General features: G+C 41.2%; 3 protein-coding genes across 3 annotated transcripts; 2 read left to right on the plus strand and 1 right to left on the minus strand.

Moving 5' to 3' along the window:
• On the minus strand, positions 1–4302 carry LOC306714976 (uncharacterized protein). The gene is made up of 3 exons (XM_079185179.1): positions 4029–4302; positions 3352–3704; positions 1–1677 (listed from the first exon to the last, which is right to left on the minus strand). Exons 2-3 carry the CDS (start codon positions 3536–3538, stop codon positions 1598–1600), a joined length of 267 nt encoding a protein of 88 aa, XP_079041305.1. The 5' UTR covers positions 3539–3704; positions 4029–4302; the 3' UTR covers positions 1–1597.
• A 5064-nt stretch (positions 4303–9366) lies between these two features.
• Positions 9367–13287, plus strand: LOC306714458 (placenta-specific gene 8 protein-like; the record flags this gene model as incomplete). Its single annotated transcript, XM_079184493.1, has 3 exons — positions 9367–9466; positions 9627–9781; positions 13123–13287. 3 exons carry the CDS (start codon positions 9367–9369, stop codon positions 13285–13287), a joined length of 420 nt encoding a protein of 139 aa, XP_079040619.1.
• Positions 13288–16241: 2954 nt separating this feature from the next.
• On the plus strand, positions 16242–17344 carry LOC306714581 (cornifelin homolog A-like; the record flags this gene model as incomplete). The annotated part of the gene is made up of 3 exons (XM_079184628.1): positions 16242–16335; positions 16575–16729; positions 17222–17344. 3 exons carry the CDS (start codon positions 16242–16244, stop codon positions 17342–17344), a joined length of 372 nt encoding a protein of 123 aa, XP_079040754.1.
• Positions 17345–20710: the final 3366 nt, after the last annotated feature.

Raw genomic sequence — 20710 nt, forward strand, 5'->3', positions numbered from 1 at the left:
AAGATTTCATCTTTAATTTCCCGAGATGCATTATGAAAAGTGGACCATTTCCATGCAAATGGCAGCCACAGCCCCCAAAGACGATCTCTGAGTCAGAGAAACGGGCTGTGGAACGCAGTGCTTCCTTGATGCAAAAAAAGGTTAAAGTGAACGAGTAACAATTTCACAGCCAACTAAGTAACATGACATCAGCATGAGCCTCTACCGACAATAGCATGTCATTTCAAGGTCCACTGCAATCTTTAAAAAAAAACAAATAACCCCCCCCAAAAAGCTTCAGTGTTAAGATTGTCTCAGCGGTGAGAACTAATCACAGAGAGCTGCTTGTTTTCATGATCTCATACGGTAATTATGAAGTAAAAGGTTGACATTATCTTTAAAAGAGTTCACTCGAACCTGAAAGACACTCTTGACACCATCTGGGTGTAGCTCAAGCAGATTACTGCTGTAAATATTAATACAAAGTAAGTGTTGTTCATTATCACATGTGTCTGTGTGCCAATCTATTTCAATCAGCAATCTGATACAGCGTCTAATATCATTTGGCAATTGATTCAAAAGAACTAGGGCTGTACATTTTTGATCACAGTTGTCTGGCCAACTGGGAAACCCTCCCTTTGAAAGCTAACACAACCTCCATGAATCTGTTGTTGTTTACGAGATGTTACTGCTGAGTCAGCAGCCCGAGCCGACAATGAGCTCAGGAGAGTGTTGACTCTGCGTGATCTAAAGAGCATAACGGCGCTGCGGTTTTGAAATACTTCTACATTAGCCCTTAATAACAGGATACCAGTTACGTGTTTTGATGCTTTAAACAGACTCCATGCATAGAATTCTGCAACATGTCACTGCACATAACAGGCATTCCCACAAAGTGCACCATTTGGAAACATATTAAATCTCAGTTCTAGATGACTGAAGCAATTTCCATTCAGAAACGAGTAAAAAACATTTAGAAGCCATAACAACACAACAAAAGTGTTTTCTTCTCATTTTCCTTTTTTTTAAACAATAAATATTTAGCAGTAGTTTTATTTTTCCTTCAGTAAATAGCGAGCTTTCGTCCACTGGATAGTACACCACTTGCATCGGTGTGAGAGTAGAGAACGATAGTCATTGCACAACCAAAGCTTAACATTTCACCTGTGTGTTAGACATTAACAGGGCTGTGTTCCGTCACACAGCCAACCCACAGACTCAGAAACCCTCACCAGAAAACAGGCAGGTGAGAAGCTGCTTTTTTCACCAAACCATTTGCTCAGTGCAACTTTAGAAATGTAGCCCTTGTTAAGAAGCTCTGAAAAATAAAGACACTTCCTTCCCTCAAGTCCTGATAATCTACTGCCTACCGAGGTACAGAGTAGAGAGCGATGCAATAAAATCCATTCACAGTCTGACCAAAAGGTAAGATAAATAAACACTATGTACAATCAGGGCCTAGGCTTCAGCTGCCGCTAAATGAAGCGGCTTTTTTTGTGTCTGGTTGAGCCATCAGAAGCTTCAGTCGGACACATGACAGGATCAAGGCCAAGATCACTGACGGGGAGTTTTGGCATCCTGGGGGGGATTTCTTTTTTTTGGCACTTCTTGGTGAAGTTTAGGAGATGGGCGACATAGATACAGGACACTGCCCGTTGTTGTTCATGATGTCATCCAAGTCTTCATCGTCCAAGTCCACTGAGGAGAAAAGGTCAAAGGTCAGCATCGTGTGCCTCTCAGTGAATGCGTTGATATAAGATGGTGTGTTTACAGCTATTTTGCCCATTAAGAGAGACGAATTGGATAAGTTATCTTACAGGTATAATATGTGACCTTTACGTATTAAAACGACTAAACATAACTATGTTATATATTTTGGGGTTTTCCCAAATATTTTCCTCCCCAAAAACCCTCGTAAAGAAGCTCCTAACCGGGAGAAGCTGACAGCAATGACGGTAATGGTCGTGAAGACAACAACTCCCATAATCCCATACTTCACGATGTCACCAAACTCTGTCTTTTGTTACTGTTTTGATTAAGAGACCTCTAGCAGCAGAAAATTCCTTTTTTTGTATTTAATGGAGTAGTTTGACATTTGAGGTTTTCATTTGATTGGCCAGGCTGTTTCCTGTCGTTTTTTTAATGTTAAGCTAAGCTAACTGGCTGCCGGCAGTAATGGACAAACATGACAGTGGTATCAATATTCTTGTCTAATTCTCGTCAGGAAAGAGCAAACAAGCATATTTCCATAAATGTCAAACTATTCCTTTAAAGATTTTAGGACTTGTGATTACCATCCGTGCCTCAGAGGCTGGAGTATCTGCGGGTCAAGTTTACCCGATACTCAATGTACTCGCACACAGCCTTGCTGACATCTAGGGATGCAACTGTCAGCCACGTTTTCAAAAATCAACCGAATATTCACCAAATATTCTTCAAAAAACTAACAATCAATGTGTGTCTTCTTGCTTTCCGAGGAAAAGCAAAGTATGAAGGTAATAAAAAATGCTTTATTGTTATATCGTAGAAGTAGTGGTATTGCACTCCGAATGGTTAGATCACCACCGCAGCTTTATAACCTTGCATGTGACGAACATTGAGTGCATCAGTAGGTGAATTCCTGCGTGGTCTAGGGTAGATTTCACATTTCTTTTATTATCCCAGAGGGACATTTGTTTTTACAGCCAGTACAACATATAGGTTATTCATGGTTTGTTCTAATAATTGTGTTTTTCAGTATACAAATGTATCAAATGTTTCCTTGCTGGACAGGGCTTCTCATAGACTTTAACCCCAAATTAAAAAAGTCTGCCTTAGGTGCCCCGACATGAACATGCATTACAAGAAGTATATTGTATTTCCTCCCTTTGGTTAATCTCCCCCCCAAAAAAACCTACGAATGACATCCCCCTCTTTCTCTCTGAAGAGCCCTGCTGGTACTCAGGCATGAATTTAGGGAACCCCACGATGTTCAAAACGGATCAGTTTATTCATGTATTAAATCAGAAATAACTTGATACCAGAACTCAACATACTGTGATGTTGGAATGGAATGAACTCCCTCCAAAGATCCCTTTGAAAGCAGTGTGTCTAGCTTCATTATATAACTAAAGAAGCATCTTCTAAAAAGAAACTTCTCAAAGAAAATGAGCTTTTAGTCTTTGTCATTAAAGTAACTGCGTATGTAAAGTGGCCTCGTACTTATTCGTTCACAGTTGTGTCGATTTTGTTTTTATTTGATACCATGTCATTCTAATGAATGAAGCAAGTGTTTCTGTGTGTAGCCTGTTGGATGTTGTCACTGTCATGTGCCTGAACCAAACAAAGGAAACAAAACCTAGCCTAGAAACAAACAGCCCACCAGTCACCCACCTTTCTTGGTTCGACCAATCTGTCCCAGCTTGGGTGCCCTCTGCCCGAGTCTCTGGGGATTGGCCCCGCCGCCGTCTCCGTCGCCGTTGACCTGGGGGTGTCCCGGGTTGTACTGCCCTGCCGGACCCGGCTGCCGCGGCGGCCCGCTGGTCGGGATGAGCTCCGGGATACCTGATGCTCCGTACATCTCGAGAAGGCGCCTTCTCCTGATCGGCCGCTAGATGTCCGCACAGCACAAGCTTCTGTGTCGTGTCGAATAGCTTCTCACTTCCGCAATGGCATTCAACACACGACGAATGTATTAACAACACACGACAGAATGCTGGAGATAACAGACGGAAAGTCCTCGTAGCCTGTGAAAGAAAGTAAATACGTCTGTCAAAAATAGCTCTCCTGCGTCAGAGAGCGGCCGGCTCGTAACAAGTGCGCACAAAACACTTCCCCGCTGTTTATGCTGAAATAAGCGATGCACTCTAATGTGTGTGTCCCACTCTATTACAACTAACAGGTGTAGCGAATGCCTCCCTGGACATGACAACAGCTGAGCAGAACAATAACGCGGCTACCGTTTGACACACTGTTATGAACTGCTTGTCCGCCCGCTTCTAGAATCAGCATTGATCGCTTCCGCTTCAATCCTTCAGGAATACGGTTAAACACAATACATGTGACCTCACCTCTTCTTCACCGAGGCCGCAGTAAAGAGCCGAATCCGGTAAAAGCGGCTTCTGAGAAGAACAGTGTTGTTGTTGATCAGATCTCTCTCTCTCTCTCTCTCTCTCTCTCTCTCTCTCTCTCTCTCTCTCTCTCTCTCTCTCTCTCTCTCTCTCTCTCTCTCGGCACAACACCGAGGAAGCGTCGATTTAAAGGGGCCTCTCGTCGTTTTCTCGGCCTTGGGGATTTCCTCCTATTGTGTCTTGACTCATAGCGCGCTCGATATAAGTGACAGTGCTGACACTTCGGATTGTACAGCGGAGGTGTGCCAAAGTTTCCGAGGGGCCCAGTGCGTAATTACGCACCTTGGGTAATGAGAGAGTGACTCAGGCGCCAGCCAATGACAAGACACTGCTTGGTAATCCCCATACACAGCACATGTAATGCTTTATGTCGGAGGCAGCAGCTTTCGTCCATATAGAAAAACATAAATGTCCAACCTGTGAAGTAGATTAGTGACTTATTGGCTATAGATTATTTGCTCATTCATTCATTAGTTCTTTGTCAACAACAGCTTGTTAATATCTCTGAACCTTACCCTAAAGTTGAACCCACCCAGGGATCTCTGCATCACCTAACCACGACCTAATGTATCCAGACCACAGGTGGAAGAAAGTCATTTTTTAGTGTCAGCACTCAGCACTCAAGTCCCAAGTCAGGGCTGACAAATCTTGAGTCAAGTCCTAAATCCTAAACTTTGAGTTTTGAGTCCTAAACAAACCATAATGAGCTCTTCACCCAATGGATGCCATTAACGTCATCACGCAGTTTTGTATAGTGCAATTAGTTTTTACTCACTTGTTTTTGTACTGTAAATGAAGTTATCTTAAATCAAATGTTTTCCAACTGGCGGTCAGCAACGTAATGTTAGTCCTTCATTGTTCTCTCCTGCAACTATCTTGGACGCTGTCGGAGAGGTTCAAAGAAAAATGGATCTGAGGAATGAAGGGCAGACCTGCTGGGAATGATTCAGGAAATAATAAGGGAAATGAATTGAATCATACTACACATTTTTCATAACTTTGGATTTGACGAAAGGTATTAAATATTTTCAAGTAAAAAAACTTGAGTCCAAGAGAAGTCACAAGTCCTTGGTGTTTAAGTCCAAGTCGAGTTGCAAGTCTTTTAAAAAAATGTTCAGGTCTAAAGTCGTCTAATTTGTGACTTGAGTCTGAGTGGTTAATCCTTAGTTGAGATGAACAGCCTTCAAATGTTTCAGGCTTGACTTTTGCATGTAATTATGATGGAAACATTCTCAAAATGTTCTAAACCAACAACAAACAAATTCTTAAACCCAATAGAAACTTCATCACAAACTTGTGCTGTTCAGACAAACTCTAGCTAATTAGTGTGAAGCTGATTTTAGAAAGGTTTATTGTCACTAAAGTCAGTAACCTTCCACCTACAATAAACCGACTGCAAAAGGATAAAGTCTTGGGTAAAAGTTCAACCCATATTTTGACGTTTTCATTTGTATATACCTGTTGGGAATGTGCTATCTCTGTTATTCATCACAGGAATCCATGCACAGTTGAGAGATTACCTAAAAGAAATACCCCCTGAGACTTGCCAAGACTGATCTGCCCGTAGATCAAACTCTGCAGACCCACATATATAATTGTCGGTGTGTCTCTTCTCCTGTAGAACAATCGAACACTTTGTCGTGAGCGGAGCAAAACCCACTGCCATCATGTCCAGGATCATAAGTCTTACTCTCCTGCTCATCATTCTGGTCGACACCTTTTACGGCAGCACAGGTACCATTCAAAGAGAATAGTTTCTGGATAAATGCATCTTATGATGTTGCCAACATCAGCGACACAGGAAATGGGATGAGGCGGTTGATGGGTAATGTATTATTGTTGCCCATTAATGATTTCTTGCTGTTTGTCTTTTTCCACTGTGTAAAGCTTCACAAGCCGGACCTCATGTGTCCAAAGTGCACATCCGCAAGTGCAGGTGCAGAGGTGAGTGTCCCCTGGTCGTTCATACATTTTGGTTAGAAATTTGAAATGGTGAAAGTCAGCATGGAAAAAGAGTGTGATCATCGGGGCTGTTAGCTACTGTCATGGGGATTCCTATTGGCTGAAAAAAAGATTGTTTTTCTACAGTCAGCAGAGAAAATGTCATTAAGAGGGGTTATGATCTTTCTATGGTGTTCATTTCAATGACCACCTCTGTTTTCACTGCAGTTTTTGCCCCTGGAAAAATAAAGTGTCGCTACCCACTGTTTCCCACAAACCACCAAGAGAAACAGAATCTGATCAAATGCTTCTGCAGCAAAACAAACCAACACAGTGAGTGAACTGACATTGTATGTGGGCGTGAGATGGATTCCTTTTCTCTCTTCTGTGCTAATATTCAGTGAAGATGCTTAATTTGTTTCCATTTGTTTCTCTAAATGTGTAGAGTTTCCAGAGTTTAAAGCGGCCTGCAGCACATGGCATCCTGGTTTTCCAATCTCCCTGGTGTGAATCAATGGATTTCAAAGGGGGAGCGGGAGAGAAGGACCTTGAACACGACTCAGTAGGAATCATATCACAACACACGAGATAAAATCGTCATCACATGATGTTAGCCGTTACATCCCATTATGTCAAGTCACAGAACTGTCACAACATGACACACAATTAACTCCCATATGCATCACATCATCCTTGTAATATACTATAGATATCTGTGACCTCAAATACATTGTAAATAAAAAGAATGTTTTACAGAGACTTTGTTTTTCTCCTTTGTTTGTGTATGTTTGAACGTAAGCGGAGCTTAGCGGTAGTTTGACATTTTTGGGAAATACGCTTCTCCACTTTGTAGCCGAAAGTATCGATACAACTCTCATGTCTGTAGAGTGAATATGAAGCTGCAGCCAGCAGTGAATTAGCCTAGCTTAGCACAACGACTGGAAACTGGAAGACAGCTTGACTGTCTCTGTCTGAACGTAACTCCAACTTACTTATTCTGGTTGTAATGTGTGCAAAAACCAAAGTGTAAAAGCCAAACGTTAGCTGTATTGTGGCGGTTATGTGCCAGATTACTTCTCAAATGAACTGAGCCAAGTTAACCGACTGCTTGCCACGACTTCGTTTACCAAACATATGTGAGTTTGGTATCAATCTTCTCATTTAACTCTTGGCTAATAAAAGCAAATATTTCCCAAAATGTTGAATATTGCCCTAATTCCCTTTTCAGCTGAAACAGGTTTGACACATTGGTTGAAACATTCATCACACTTTCAGGTATTTGGACAATATTACAACAAGTTCTGATTGTCAGATCTTTTTAATATATATTCCTCTTTTTAAATAATAAATCCCTAGAATTTACTTAATTTAATATACTGTAGAAATTGAATCGTCATTGTCAGTTTTGACCGTGAATGATCAGGTTCTGTATTTTTGGGTGGATGAGATACTCTCTCACCCCCCATGAAGGTCCCCTTTGTTAATGTGATCACCTGTGTCAGCTACAGCCCTTATGGAAGAGGAGGCAGCTTCTGCTTGATAGGGGCAGGATTCACTCCACTTTCCTGTTTCAGAACAATGAGAAATCGGATATTACGGTGAGGATTTATTTCTATGTTGCACAGCTTCAAAGAAAACCCTTCCATATGATGCAATTTCAAATGGTGAAATTCCCCTGCTTGTGTAAATATTATCATTTGTTTTGATGTATTTTTAACTGAGCAGAATCCTAAAAAGAGCAAAATTAGCAGAGCTCACTTAAAAAGAAAAATAAATAAAAAGAGAATCTGTAAATTCCTGTTAATACTCTCAATGATATGATACACAGTTTTACCTATAAGTGCTGCGTGATGACATTTTGTGATTTCTTCGTGTCTCTTACTCAAACTGGTACAGATCAGGAGTGTCCAGTGGTGGAACTCAGAAATGTTTTTAGACATCAACTTATCTCTCACCGAGGTCTCTGAACAAAATACTACAGGTCAGCAGAGTTAACTGTCATGGGAGCACATTGCCTTGTTTACCCACCTTTTTTTCATATTTACCCCAAAACACTGCAGTCAAGCGAAGAGCACACACACACACACACACACACACACACACACACACACACACACACACACACACACACACACACACACACACACACACACGTGAACGTCAAAGTGAGAAGACAGAAAGAGAGGAAACGTCTCATAGTACTTAACAAAAGTGGCCCGTACTTGTTTTTCCTGGGATTTTGACAACTAACCCCTCAGGCAGGTAAGTCATCTATTCTTTATAAAAAGAACCCTGGTTACATATTTTCAGTTCAACTTCACCGATAGTAAACCATTCTTCAGAGTACAGCGGGCTGGCTCTGAGCCACGCGTGTACCAGAAAAAGGGAAAGCTCTGGAGGAACCTTGCTCTATACTCTGAGTTTGGAGCCGAGGAGCAGAGCTAAAGAATAACTCAGGTCAGGAGACAGAGGTGTTTAATCCGTAGTGAGTGAGGGGCGTGGACGTTTGATCTGAGCAAGCACCTCACTGGTTGGTTGAGCTTAACTTTTGACTGGGATAATGGTTTCCTGTGGATGTCGGCTTTGGTCAGAATTATGGGTCACGGATGCAAAGTTTGCTGCCTTGTATCCTCTTTTTCTTCTAACTGGTGTTAATGTGTAGAGTTATTTAGATCGCAGGGGGCAGATAGCAGCACTGCAGGCCGAGTATTCACTTGGATGCAAACTAGTAGATCAGATAGCAACTCAATCTTATATTAGCAGTATTAACTAATTATTTATTTTGCTAGATATGTTTTGGAGGAAACATAACTGTCTCCTCCTGGTAACCTGTTTTTTCAGTGTTGACGTCAAACAATGTAAGTGATGCATTCAAATGCAAATAGTAAAATGTTTTAGGTACTTGTACTGAACTTGTTCCTTCAAATTACAAAATGATAATATATTCTTGAGAATTCTCACCAAATACAATGTATGCTTGAGTTGGTACTCATTAGTTGGATATTTAGCTCTTCATTTGAAGTTGAATTCAGGGTTACATGCTCTGAATTGGCTCTGAATGCAGGCAATTTAAGACTGATGAATGCATCTAATCACATTGAATTAATAACAAAAAATGAGTTGATCTTATTTGATTAGAAGACTCTACAATGTTAAACCCAGAGTGGAATAAGCATTGTACGTGAAAAGTACAAAATATAAGGGGAACTCAATGGTAACTGAGGCCTTTCACAAGTTAGAATGGATGTGTTCTTTATGTGAACAAACAGTAGGAATAGCATCACAACCAGAACATAACCCCACCTCTCCTTCATGGTCGTGGATGGCCAGCTCAGCTATGTCTCGACAGGTGGTCCAGGTCCAGCCGGAGAGCAGGGTTCGGGAGAAAGGTCAATGGAGTACTGGCCTGTGTGAGTGCCATAAAGACATGGGAGACTGTAAGTGTCCAAACATAATGCAGTATACAGTATGATATGAAATATGATGAGATTTATACATTTTCTGTCTATGCTGAATGCAAAAAAAATGCTTTCCTGAAATAATACAACATTAGGTGTTTGAGTACTGTGAGTTAATCTAGTGTGTGTGTGTGTGTAGGCTGCTTTGCCCTGTGCTGCCTCCCAGTGTTTACCTGTAAGGTGACCAGTGCAGTGGGCTCCTGTCCCTGCCTGCCCCTGCTGGACTGTATCGGCTGCGTACCACCGGCCTCTCTCGCCATGAGGGCGTCTGTCAGGGAACGATACGGCATACCGGTAATACAGCACAGATAGGATTTGACATCTTGTGGGGGAATGTATGCCTGCTTGAGACCCAATAGATTTTTAGGCATTCTGATATCACATGGCTTATGAAATAGTGCATGCTGTAAATGGGAAAAACAATCTCAGCGAGTGAGGATGCCCCCAGACCCCCCCCCCCCCCCCCCCCCCCCCCCCCTTCCCTTGGTTTGGGCTGAGCCCCGAATGTTAACACTTCTGGCTCCGCCCCTGCCGCCACTGTCTTTTTTGTCCTCAACGTTTATGAGGACGCTGCCATCTTGTTTCAAAACTGAACTTCGGGTGAGGCATTTATGTCGCGTTCAATCGATCAGAGAGGGTGAAGAAGAAGTGACTGTGAATAGACGCGTGTTTTGCTGAGAGGTTTCTCTGTAGCTGGGGTTGGGAACGTGAGAGTTAAATGTGAGACTAAATTCTTTCAGCCAAGTGGAGTGGCCCCTGTCCCTGTGATGTCGTGAACAATGCAGCAGATTGCGTACACCGTGTACCCAGCTCAATAACACAGAGCCGCTGGAGCTTTGGATAATTAGGATTGCTGCTGAGAAGACGAAGACGCTTTAGTGATGAAACACAATTACAGCACGCGGGGGAAATAGCTGCAACATCACGCAGGTGTGCCTAATGACACAGGTTATTACTTAAGCAATGCAAACAATGTTTGGAGTCTGTGACATCAGATGAAGCTAAAATATATGCAGAGGATGCAGTGAAATCAGGACACGTTTATTAAATGTATAAATTTCCACTAGAGCCATAAATAACTTAATGAATAAACAACTAGCTGTTAGTGCATTTAAGATACAGCAAGCAGCTCAGGCTGCCCACCCACTGCTTGTCCACACTAAACACTCACACACCTGCATGCACGACCGCAGATCTCAATAGACATCGGGTCACTGATCACTGCACGTAACCAATACCGAACAGATGTTCCACATGCAAACAGCACATGCCGGCGCCAAGTTGTGTGAGAGTCTGATGTTGGATAAGCGGAGCGTTTCTGGGACAGTGAAGAGAAGAAGAGATAAGGCAGGAGGTGGGAGTGGTTGGAGGCCAGGCAGGCAGAAGCTGGAGCGCTGCCATCGGAGAGAAGGAGGTGGTTGGTAATGTTGGCTTCTCTGGAGGTGGAGTGGGCCGTGGATCGCTGTCAATACTGCAGAGCATGAGCTAGGAAGGTGCCAGAAGTTCTTATGAAAACAAGTCACAGCATGTAGGCTGTTTGTAGCGCAAACTCTCTCATGAGTGGAGGGAGACAATGCTGTAACAGTGGTGTATCACGAGAATAAAACCGTGGATTCAGTCAGATCACTTCACTCATTTGCATATTCATTAAAGGTTGTTTGATGAAACAAAATATCTCAACAACTATTGGATGGAATGCCACCAAATCGTACTGATACCATTCTCGCGTTGCAGGTTTTCCGTGGATCCTGGTTATACCTGGACCACGGTCGTACCTCCTGCCGTGGTTCTGTCATATGCATTGAATGTGTCGTAACTCTGTTATGCTGTTCATGCTGTACACATGACAGCTATGCACTTCTGTCCATCCTGGAGAGGGATCCCTCCTCTGTTGCTCTCCCAAAGGTTTCTTCCTCTTTTCTCCCTGTTAAAGTTTATTTTTGGGGGAGTGTTCCGGGTCAGAGGATGTCGCATGTGTACAGATTGTAAAGCCCTCTGAGGCAAATTTGTGATGTTGGTTTGGGGTTTGGTGCTTATCAAACTAGAATCAGGATGAAACCTTTGCTTGCCAACGGGAAGGCCTGATTCTCTTTGTCTCACAGCACATGTCGAAGCCACATGGTCTGACCCCAACAATGGGAAACTTTGCACTTGCATAATACCAGCATGATGGCATCATGTCTGAGCCTGTTGTCGTTAGCGTTTAGCTTGAAGCACACACGGTGATGCGAATCCTTAGCTTAGATCACAATTAACTACAAAATCAGTGACTACAAGTCTTTGAACTGAACTGGACAAAAAAGTGTTCTAATCAGCAATGTATTCATCACTTCATTATGAGTAGCCTATGTTAGCATGTTGAAGTTAGCATTAAGCTCAAAGCTCTGCTGTTTGTACATATATACGGCACAGAGCTGCCAGAATGGCTTTACTTTTGGTGATTTTTCACACTGAACTTTGCTCCTTTTTAATTTAATTTGAGTTTTTTTTCTTTTAATGTTTTATTTTGTACAATGTAACAGAGTACATTATTTGATTGCGTAAGCTGCCCGTGTCAGGGTATTTTAAGACACTAAATAAACCAACAAATAACTCCAAACTTATATTTGAGACGATACCTTTTTGTTTGTTTATGTTTATTGTGGTACTTCTAATCCCAAAGTTGCATCTTGCATTCAGATTTATAGACCTGTAATGATGTTTGGGGGCGTAGTGATAATTTTAGTTGTTAACGTTGTCACCCTCCCACATTGAATCCACGAGAGAGCCAGCGCAGCAGAGAGAAAGTGAGCTATTGAGCAGATCCCAGGTCTGTTGCTCAAGAAAGACATGCATGTAAACATTAAGATAGTTTTTGCTACTTCTAGCACAGTTGTATGAGACTCAACAAGTTGCAGTGAGATCCTCAGACCTGTAAAGATACTTGTCAGGTAGAGAGATTATTTAGTAGATTATGTCACGATTGCAATGCAACAATTGATGTTTCTGACATTATATACTTATTACATATTACGTAACAATAATGTTTGGACTTGACAGCAATGATGCAAGAAGTAAGACAGAGAAATCAAAAGGGACAAAAGTTGCGATGCTGAGAAGTCACATGCTGAGGCTGCACATGGATCTGCCTTCTCGGTGTTTCTCAGACTTTATTGATTTATCAAATCTCACCCACTAACATTTCCATCTTGACATTACTGACAAGCTCTTTGTCCTGGTTGCTGTTGCTAAGAGCAAAGACTTGGCTGCAAGAAACTCAGTGTCCTCAGGGAGAGGATATTAACTGAAGCAGAAGAGCTGGATTATTACTGTTACACATATTGCCTTCTATGAACTTCAAGCTGCCGTATTATACATTACTGCTTTATTGCTAATTTGGTCTTTTGAAACATAAAAAATGAATGTTAAACTACAACTAAACTACTATTAAATTATACTCCAGATTCTCTTCAAACTAACTTAATAACTTAATTACTGCAAATTACAAAGTGTATCATAGTACAACAGGCAAATGAAACACAGACCTGCTGCATTGCATATCAGTAAAAATGTATTTTTTTGCACCTAAATGCAAATGTTCACCTTTTGTTCGAGCCTCCCACCTGTGTTCAGGCCGCTCTGCGTGTGTCTTACAGGGGAGTGTGTGGAGCGACTGCCTGTATGGATGCTGCTGCTATCCGCTATCTTGGCTCCAGATCTCCAGAGAGCTGAAGAGAAGAGCAGCATCCCACGCCTCCTCCTCCTCTTCCTCAGCCAGATACACTGCTCTGACCTCCCTGCAGGGGGCGCACTTGGTCTAGACCATACACGCAGCACTCCTCTGCTGCAGCTTGCCCTCCAGTGCACAGGAGGTGATTTAATCACACTTCCTCTGATCTGCAGCCACTCCCTGTTGCCTTTAGAGAATTCAGCAGGGACCCGATCTGTCCCGCAGAGAGGAAAGTTCAGTTTCTCCCCAAATGACGTGATAAAGTCATTTGAATATTAGACTCGAGGCTACTTTTCCATGTATTTTTGAGTAGCAGAATGAGCATTCTTTCATGGTAGGTAGTAATTAAATACATTTACTCGTGTACTGTAGTTTTATTCTACCTTTCTACTCCTACTCTACTTCATTCCAGAGGGAACTATTGTACTTTTTACTCGGATTGACATTTATCAGATTAAAATTTTCCATATAAAAATAAACATTCCATAATTTTATAAAATACAATTCATTGTATGAACCAGTGGTTCCCAACTTGTTTGCCCTGTAACATATTACAAGAAGCATTGTCTAGTGGAGGCCTTTTTGTCAATGAGTTGTCAGTCATTTGAAAAAGAGATGGAACATTTTGAGGCCCAAAAAGCTAAAGGATAAGAAAATCCTATTGTTCACAAAAAAGCTGAAATTAGACCAAAGTCTGAAAAATGATTACAGATTTGTTCAGCACAATTTAGTTTTTTCTACTTTCTACTCCAATTAATCATCTCATGGCCCCTCAGATGTATCTTGTGACTCCTTGCTGGGGGCCCAACCCCACGTTGGGAACTACTGGATGAACCAGCTAACTCCAATCTAAACATCTCGTGTGTAGCTAAATATCTGTCACGGTGGCCAATTTTCAGCAGAATGAGTACTTTTACTTATGATACTTCAGTATAATACATTTAGTTGATAATACTTCTGTACTTTGACTTCTGGAGGAGTTGTAGTGCACGACTTTTACTGTAATGAAGTATATTTTGTTGTTTTATTGATGGTTAAGGCAAGGAACAGTTCCACACTGATGATTACAAACAGCAGCATCACACAAAGTCTATAGAGCCTCCATCTTTAAGTTTGATCTTGCCACATGTTTACAAAGACAAATCATTGTATGCAACTTTCTAAAGATGATTAACACTTGTGCTGCCTTTCTTTTTAAGTATACTTGCTGCTCCTTTACAGTTTGTTTTTATCGCTAACACACCAAAAGAAACATGAAGGACAATTATTGAAACTGACAAAGTCTCCAAAGCTCTAAACGCATTGTCTGCTTTGTACCCGAAGTACAAAAGGCCAGACTCATGGACCAGTTGGCCAGTACGCGTGTCACCTGGCCAAACACCTGGTTGCTTGATTGGCGAGTTATCAATCAGGACGGAAGCACTATGTAAAAAGACAACAGGTGAGAACCTGTTCACAACAACAATGGAAGTCAACATAGCAGCGACAGACATGTAGCAATATAAAAAAAAAAAGTAATTCATGCTTTCTTTTATTTGTTTCCTTAAATGTTTAGCTGTGTCTATGTTCTATATTGAAATTAGAATGTTTGATTCTGATTTTCAGTGCAAAATGCAACCTGTGGAAATGCATTGATGTATTGATTGGTTTTACAATGTGGAGAGAAATAAATATTTTCATCAGTGTGCAGTACTGCTAGTCTTGTTTTATGTTTGGTCAATATATTAATTTACTTTACTCCAACAATATCTGTGACAAAATCAAACTCAGACTATATGATTAGAAAAGTTGACATGTTAAAGTGTTTTAGATTAAGCACAGCTGCGTGTAACCGGTCCAAACCAGTATGAACCGTTTGTGTGCCACACATTGACAAAATTGGGTTTTCACACTGTAAAACGTTGCACAGAGGTTTTCAGAAGTCATTCCAAGAAGCTTTTAGCCTCCTGCATGACGACAGACGGTCAAAGAACGGGAACTTTATGGAGAAGGAAACATTGATTCTTTTCATAAAACAAAAAACAGGAGAAGTTTCTCTAATGCTTTGAAATTGTTATTAAAGACAAGAAGATTAATAATGACAGGAATTTAATAAAAGACATTGTAAATAAACAAATGCAGCTCTCACTAAGCTGAAATGTAACATTTGGAATCCTTCAAAAATAAAACTGTAAATTGATGTGTTAGTGCAGCATGTTTAAAATATGTAGTATGTCTAAAATATCCTCTTTCAGAGGCAACTTAGCAAGTTGTAACATTCAAAGAAAGGCACAGAGCCACTGTGTGCCTCTTTTGTTCTTATCACTCACCTCTGCCTAAGAACAGAGTTGCATCCTTTAAAGATGAGGTAATGTGCATTTTGTGGCGCGATGACGTCTGAGATTCAAAAGGATGCGTGACGGTCAGATTATCTGATGTCTGACTGCCAAAGGTATGGACACAAGTCAGACTGGACAGACCGGTCAGTGACATGCATCCTGTGCTGTCCTGTCACGTTCACGGCTCTGCAGCGAGTCTATAAGATGCCACGCTGTTCTGAAAATCCATCCCTTCACTGAATTCTGCTCACAGTAAGGTAAGACAATCCACTGAATTTATTCCGAATTGTGTCGTACTTTAAGCAAAGAAGAAGCCCTGATAATAATTTACTTATTGAAACAAATTTATCGTCATCATCATATGATTTCCATGCTCTTACTTCAGGAGGATTGCGTGACCCCGAAACTGTCAGGAAATTCTGCAACCTGACTGGGATTTGTGAAACTTTTCAGAGGTAGTTGAACTCCAACCTACAGACCTGTTCACGCACAAGTTTGTTCATCATGTCACCTGAAATGTCAAAGATACGGGGTGTTTGCTCAATAAGAGCAGTGTGTAACTCTCATGACCCTGACCAGTTCAGTTTACTCCTGAGTGTGTACTTCTCTTTCCCAAAACAATGTCATCAATGTTTTATGGTATCATATTTTATCTCCACAAAGATTTGGTGTTGACAGTTACCGTAATGTGTGTTTTTTGTCAGAAGCTTAAGTCATGTCTGAAAGGATGGTCGTGTCCCAACCCAGGCCCTTCATCATGACCAGTGGATCCAACCAATGGACCTCTGGCATCTGTGATTGCTTCCAAGACCTGCCGCAGTGTACGTGCGCTTCTTTTCATACAGTTGCTGTCAGACAATACGAGATATCAAATCTCAAAGATTAAGATCTGAAACAGGTTTTTCTTATGTGCAACAATAATGTCTGTACACCTTTAAGAGGCTTCACAGCCCAAGAAGAGATGTTTGGCCATGACCTCAGTGACTGATGTTGTCCAGCTGTGAAACCTTTCAGATGAGCACATTCCTACTGTTGAGCTTAACTGGGATTTTTATTTCAGGCTGCCTCGCCTTTTGGTGTCTTCCCTGCTTCAACTGTAAGACAGCACATGAGGCCGGGGAGTGTCTATGTTTACCTCTGCTGGACGCTTTTGGACTTATCCCTCCTATGACCACAGCCCTCAGGGTGTCAGTACGCCAACGCTATGGCATTGAGGTATGCTATGCTATGCTAACCTAACTGTATTCTTTATATAGTACTTACAAGCATCGGGTTAACCCGCAGAAAAGTCATCATTCATCTGATTTATTGGACAAAAAAAACACAGGACTTTGACCCAGGAGGCCGCTGTTCGTGTCGCGTGAGAGACTAACAATGTGTTGCTGTCTTTGTGTTCGCAACGTTTCACATTCACTTTTCAAACGCAGTAATTTCAACACTAAACACAATGTTTTCCTGAACCAAACTAAGTGGTTTTGTTGTTTGACACCCTGGACTACCCAGTGTTAGAAAGTGACGCCTAGGGGTCAGTATGTGACAAGCTGGCAATGAGAACAGGTTAGTATTATACAAAACTAGTGCAGTGCTTGGCTCCTGGTATCGCTACTTGCACGTAGAAAGCATTTGTTTTTGTCCTTTCACTGTTGCATGTCTAACCCCTCTTATCTCCTCACCCAACCGTCCCTAACTGTGTCTTTGTCGCCACAGGGTACAGTTTGCAGGGACTGTCTGTACTCCTGCTGCTGCGGGCCCTGCACCTGGTGTCAAATAGCAAGAGAGATCAAAACAAGGAAGAATCCCATAACCTTCATCAGCATGGCCGCCAGATAAGAGCAAAATGCTGAATTCGCCACAGCATCGTCGCTGCGTGTGATGCATTGCTGGTTCAAGCATGGCTGCCTCTGTGGAATGTCGCTGAGCAACTGATTGAACATCAGCACATGAGGGTCATAAATGTTGCATCACTTGATGACGGAAAGAAGAGATAAGCACACACTTCACCTCTGTAAAATCCATTAACAGATACAGTATAAATGAGAAAATAACAGTGACAGTAGTGGTATGAACTGAACTGTACTTTATACAGTTTTTTGGGTAACTGAAAATTGCACACATATTTCACACACATCTTTAAAATTATATAAATAATGCTTTTGTTTTTTTCCTTCACTTTCAAGGCTTTCATATCTTCCTTTTGGATAATTGATTACTTTGTCTTTGTATTGGTTGTTGTCCTTCAGAAGTATATATATGTTTGTATATGGGCTCATTTTCACTTGTTACATGAAAAGACAAAGACGGCGGCCGTACTGAAACACAGCTCTTCATAAGACATAATGTGTAGGCATGGATTTACAAATTATAAAATGATGATACAACTTAGGGTCAAGAGATACTAAGACTGGTTGGTTGGGGTAAAAAATAAAAACATCAAATCAAAATGGGTCAAGGGGTGACAATGTTGAACTCTCGTTCAGTCTCCCATTTTGGTCCAGACGGAGATTTCTCAACTATTGGATAGAAATTTGGTAGAGGGATTCCTCAAAGGATGGATCCCTCTGACTTTGGTGAACTTCTGACTTCTCCTAAACTTTAGGAGAAGTCAGAAGTTTACCTAGAGGTGTGCGAGGATCACTTTTCCTGAACCACTGGTTATATTGTGTTACTAACTATTATAATATACTCTAATTCTTTGTTCCATGAAGTTGTGCTGTAGATGCATTTGTGATAAATCATACATTCTTCTTATTTATGTCCCTGAATCTTTCAGTCTGTTCCTAGTATTTGCATCACATACGAGTCAACAGTGCAATAAAACTCAGTCTGTCTGAAGTTCAACACAATAAATCTCAATGCCGAGAAGTGTGAAATGCCAGCTTTTGCGCCATGCAATCAAATCTGTGTCTGACATCAGGCGAGTGTTTATTATAATAAAGTTAAAATTAAAAAAGTACACACTGTCGCACGAGAAATATAAGAACAATAGGCTTGTAGATGAGGAGGATGTTTTGATATAATCGTGAGAGTACATGCCAGGCATGTGAGTAAATGGTGTGAACACTGTCATGAGGACTGAAGTGAGCCGTGTCATGACACAGAACAATCGAAGGAAGGAAAGGTTTTGAACCAGCGAGCGTCCCAGGAGCATTGTTTAGATATTTGGGCTTGAGGTCAACTTTGAAAAGGTGCACTGAACGTAGAAAGACTCCCATGAGGGAAAACGGTAATAAATGTTTTCAATCGCAGGCCTTTCCGTATTTGAGTTATCACCATGGCAATGCATGCATTCATCAGCAACCGGCAGCCTCAGTCTGCGACTCTGAGTGCTGTCCAGCCCAACCAGTGGGGCGCCAGCATCTGTGGCTGCTTCCATGATTTAGATGTCTCTAAGTCTGTTATGTGTGTTTGCCTTCCACTGGTGCATGCAAATGTTGTCAAAGTCACCATTGACTTTCAACATTTAACTAGGGCTGTAGTCAAGACGTCAACACGGAGCAGCTCTGAGACAAATGTGAGTGAGTTGAAATGGGGTCAATTCAGTTTTTAGACTTAGTAGTCTGTTATGATTACATGTCACACTTGACCTTGCTTGACCTAGCTTCCATAAAGGAGGAGCTTAAACACACACACATTGACTTACATTCATTTCCCGGTGACTTACCCACCACTTGCCTAACCTTAACCTAACCTTTAACCCATTGGGTCCAATCAAATTCAGAGACTTCCCGCCCCCTTCTGACACAAAATGCTTATTTGCCAATCAGCTGTCGATTGAACAGGTTGCACTGCAGTGACACAGTAACATTAGGCAATGATAGCAGAGCAGCAAGTACACACAGCCGGGCAAGTAAAAGGCAAAAACATAGCATTTCCGTCAGGAATGGGTAACACAGACTTTTTTTTCATGTAGGTGAATGACAAATATGTTTAATTTGTGATGCAAGCATGTCAATTCGTAAAAGATGTAATGTTGGAAAGGCTGCAGCTCACTGATATGACTGTTGAACTGTGCCTCTTGCTGTTGTTGTAATCACCAATGCTTTATTATTCCCTCTGCTGTGTGACCTTGCTGCTTCCTCCTTCCCTCGTTCCCTGCCACTCCCGTCTCACACTCTGACTGACTGTGTCCAAGTTTGGATTGTTACCCAGTTCTCCCTGAAGTTTCCTCAACAAGCCGATTGTAAAGTAAGTGCATTGAACTTGCATGTAAGAGTCCGATAGAATCTACAAGGAAAACATCATCCAAAGATGTGAAACTAGCAGCGATCTGGAGCTCAGCGGGAGTAAACTGATGAGTCACTTTGCATTGAGACACAATATGTTGATTGGACAAAAAACAGCCATCCATATGATAACTTTACTTTGCACAGATGTTCTCATGTCAAGAGAAAGACATTAAATGACTTGAACCAATTACCGTTAAGACAAATGCAAAATATCGGATCACTCAAATTACAAATCCATCAAAATGCACTTTACCATACTTACGTCATGCCTTTACAATTGACCTTTGCTCTAAATAACAATACACATAACTTTGGTAGTAACTTATAACCCACACTGGACTTTGACCTGTTAGAATAGGGCCTGTGTGTAGAATTTAAGCTGTGTGGAAACACAGATCTCACACAGTATCCTGGCTCTCAGAGGACGTGGAGCTGAAGCCAAACACAAACCAAAAACCAAATACAACAAGAACTAGGTGAGACATTTGATTAACTTTTAACTTAACAATTTAACAACAAAACACTTTTGCTAAACACATTTTATTACTAGTATTTTATACAGGACAATTTACAAGATATATATGTTCCAGCCCAATTTACAAACCCAGAATTTCCACTGTAAAATATGTAAATATTTAAATATATGAACAAAATGTATGACAAGCTAAAGGCAACTCAAGTCTTTTCAGACATTAGTGACACGATCTCCAACATCCACCTTCTCTTACTGTTTAACATAAGCTGAAAACTGTCATATCACAGACTACAAGGTCTACATTGAAAAAAAAAAGAAAAAAACAATGGGAAATGACTGTCAATGCATGTGATATTACCAAAAATGTTATATACAAATGAGACATGCTATTTTCTTTTGTTTGTCACAATCAGGTTTAGACATACACAATATATGAGATGTACCTTAAAGTTACTGGGTTTGACAAGTCTAATCTTCTCTGTCTTGTCCCAGGAA

Source organism: Pholis gunnellus, assembly GCF_910591455.1.
Source record: "Pholis gunnellus genome assembly, chromosome: 23".
NCBI lineage: Eukaryota > Metazoa > Chordata > Actinopteri > Perciformes > Pholidae > Pholis > Pholis gunnellus.

Bases quoted from the DNA above. Each gene is read 5' to 3' on its own strand.
- LOC306714976 (XM_079185179.1), bottom strand. From the start codon at position 3,538: ATGTACGGAGCATCAGGTATCCCGGAGCTCATCCCGACCAGCGGGCCG. The intron at 1,678-3,351 runs GTGGGTGACTGG...TTTTCTCCTCAG, and splicing joins GATTGGTCGAACCAAGAAAG to TGGACTTGGACGATGAAGAC.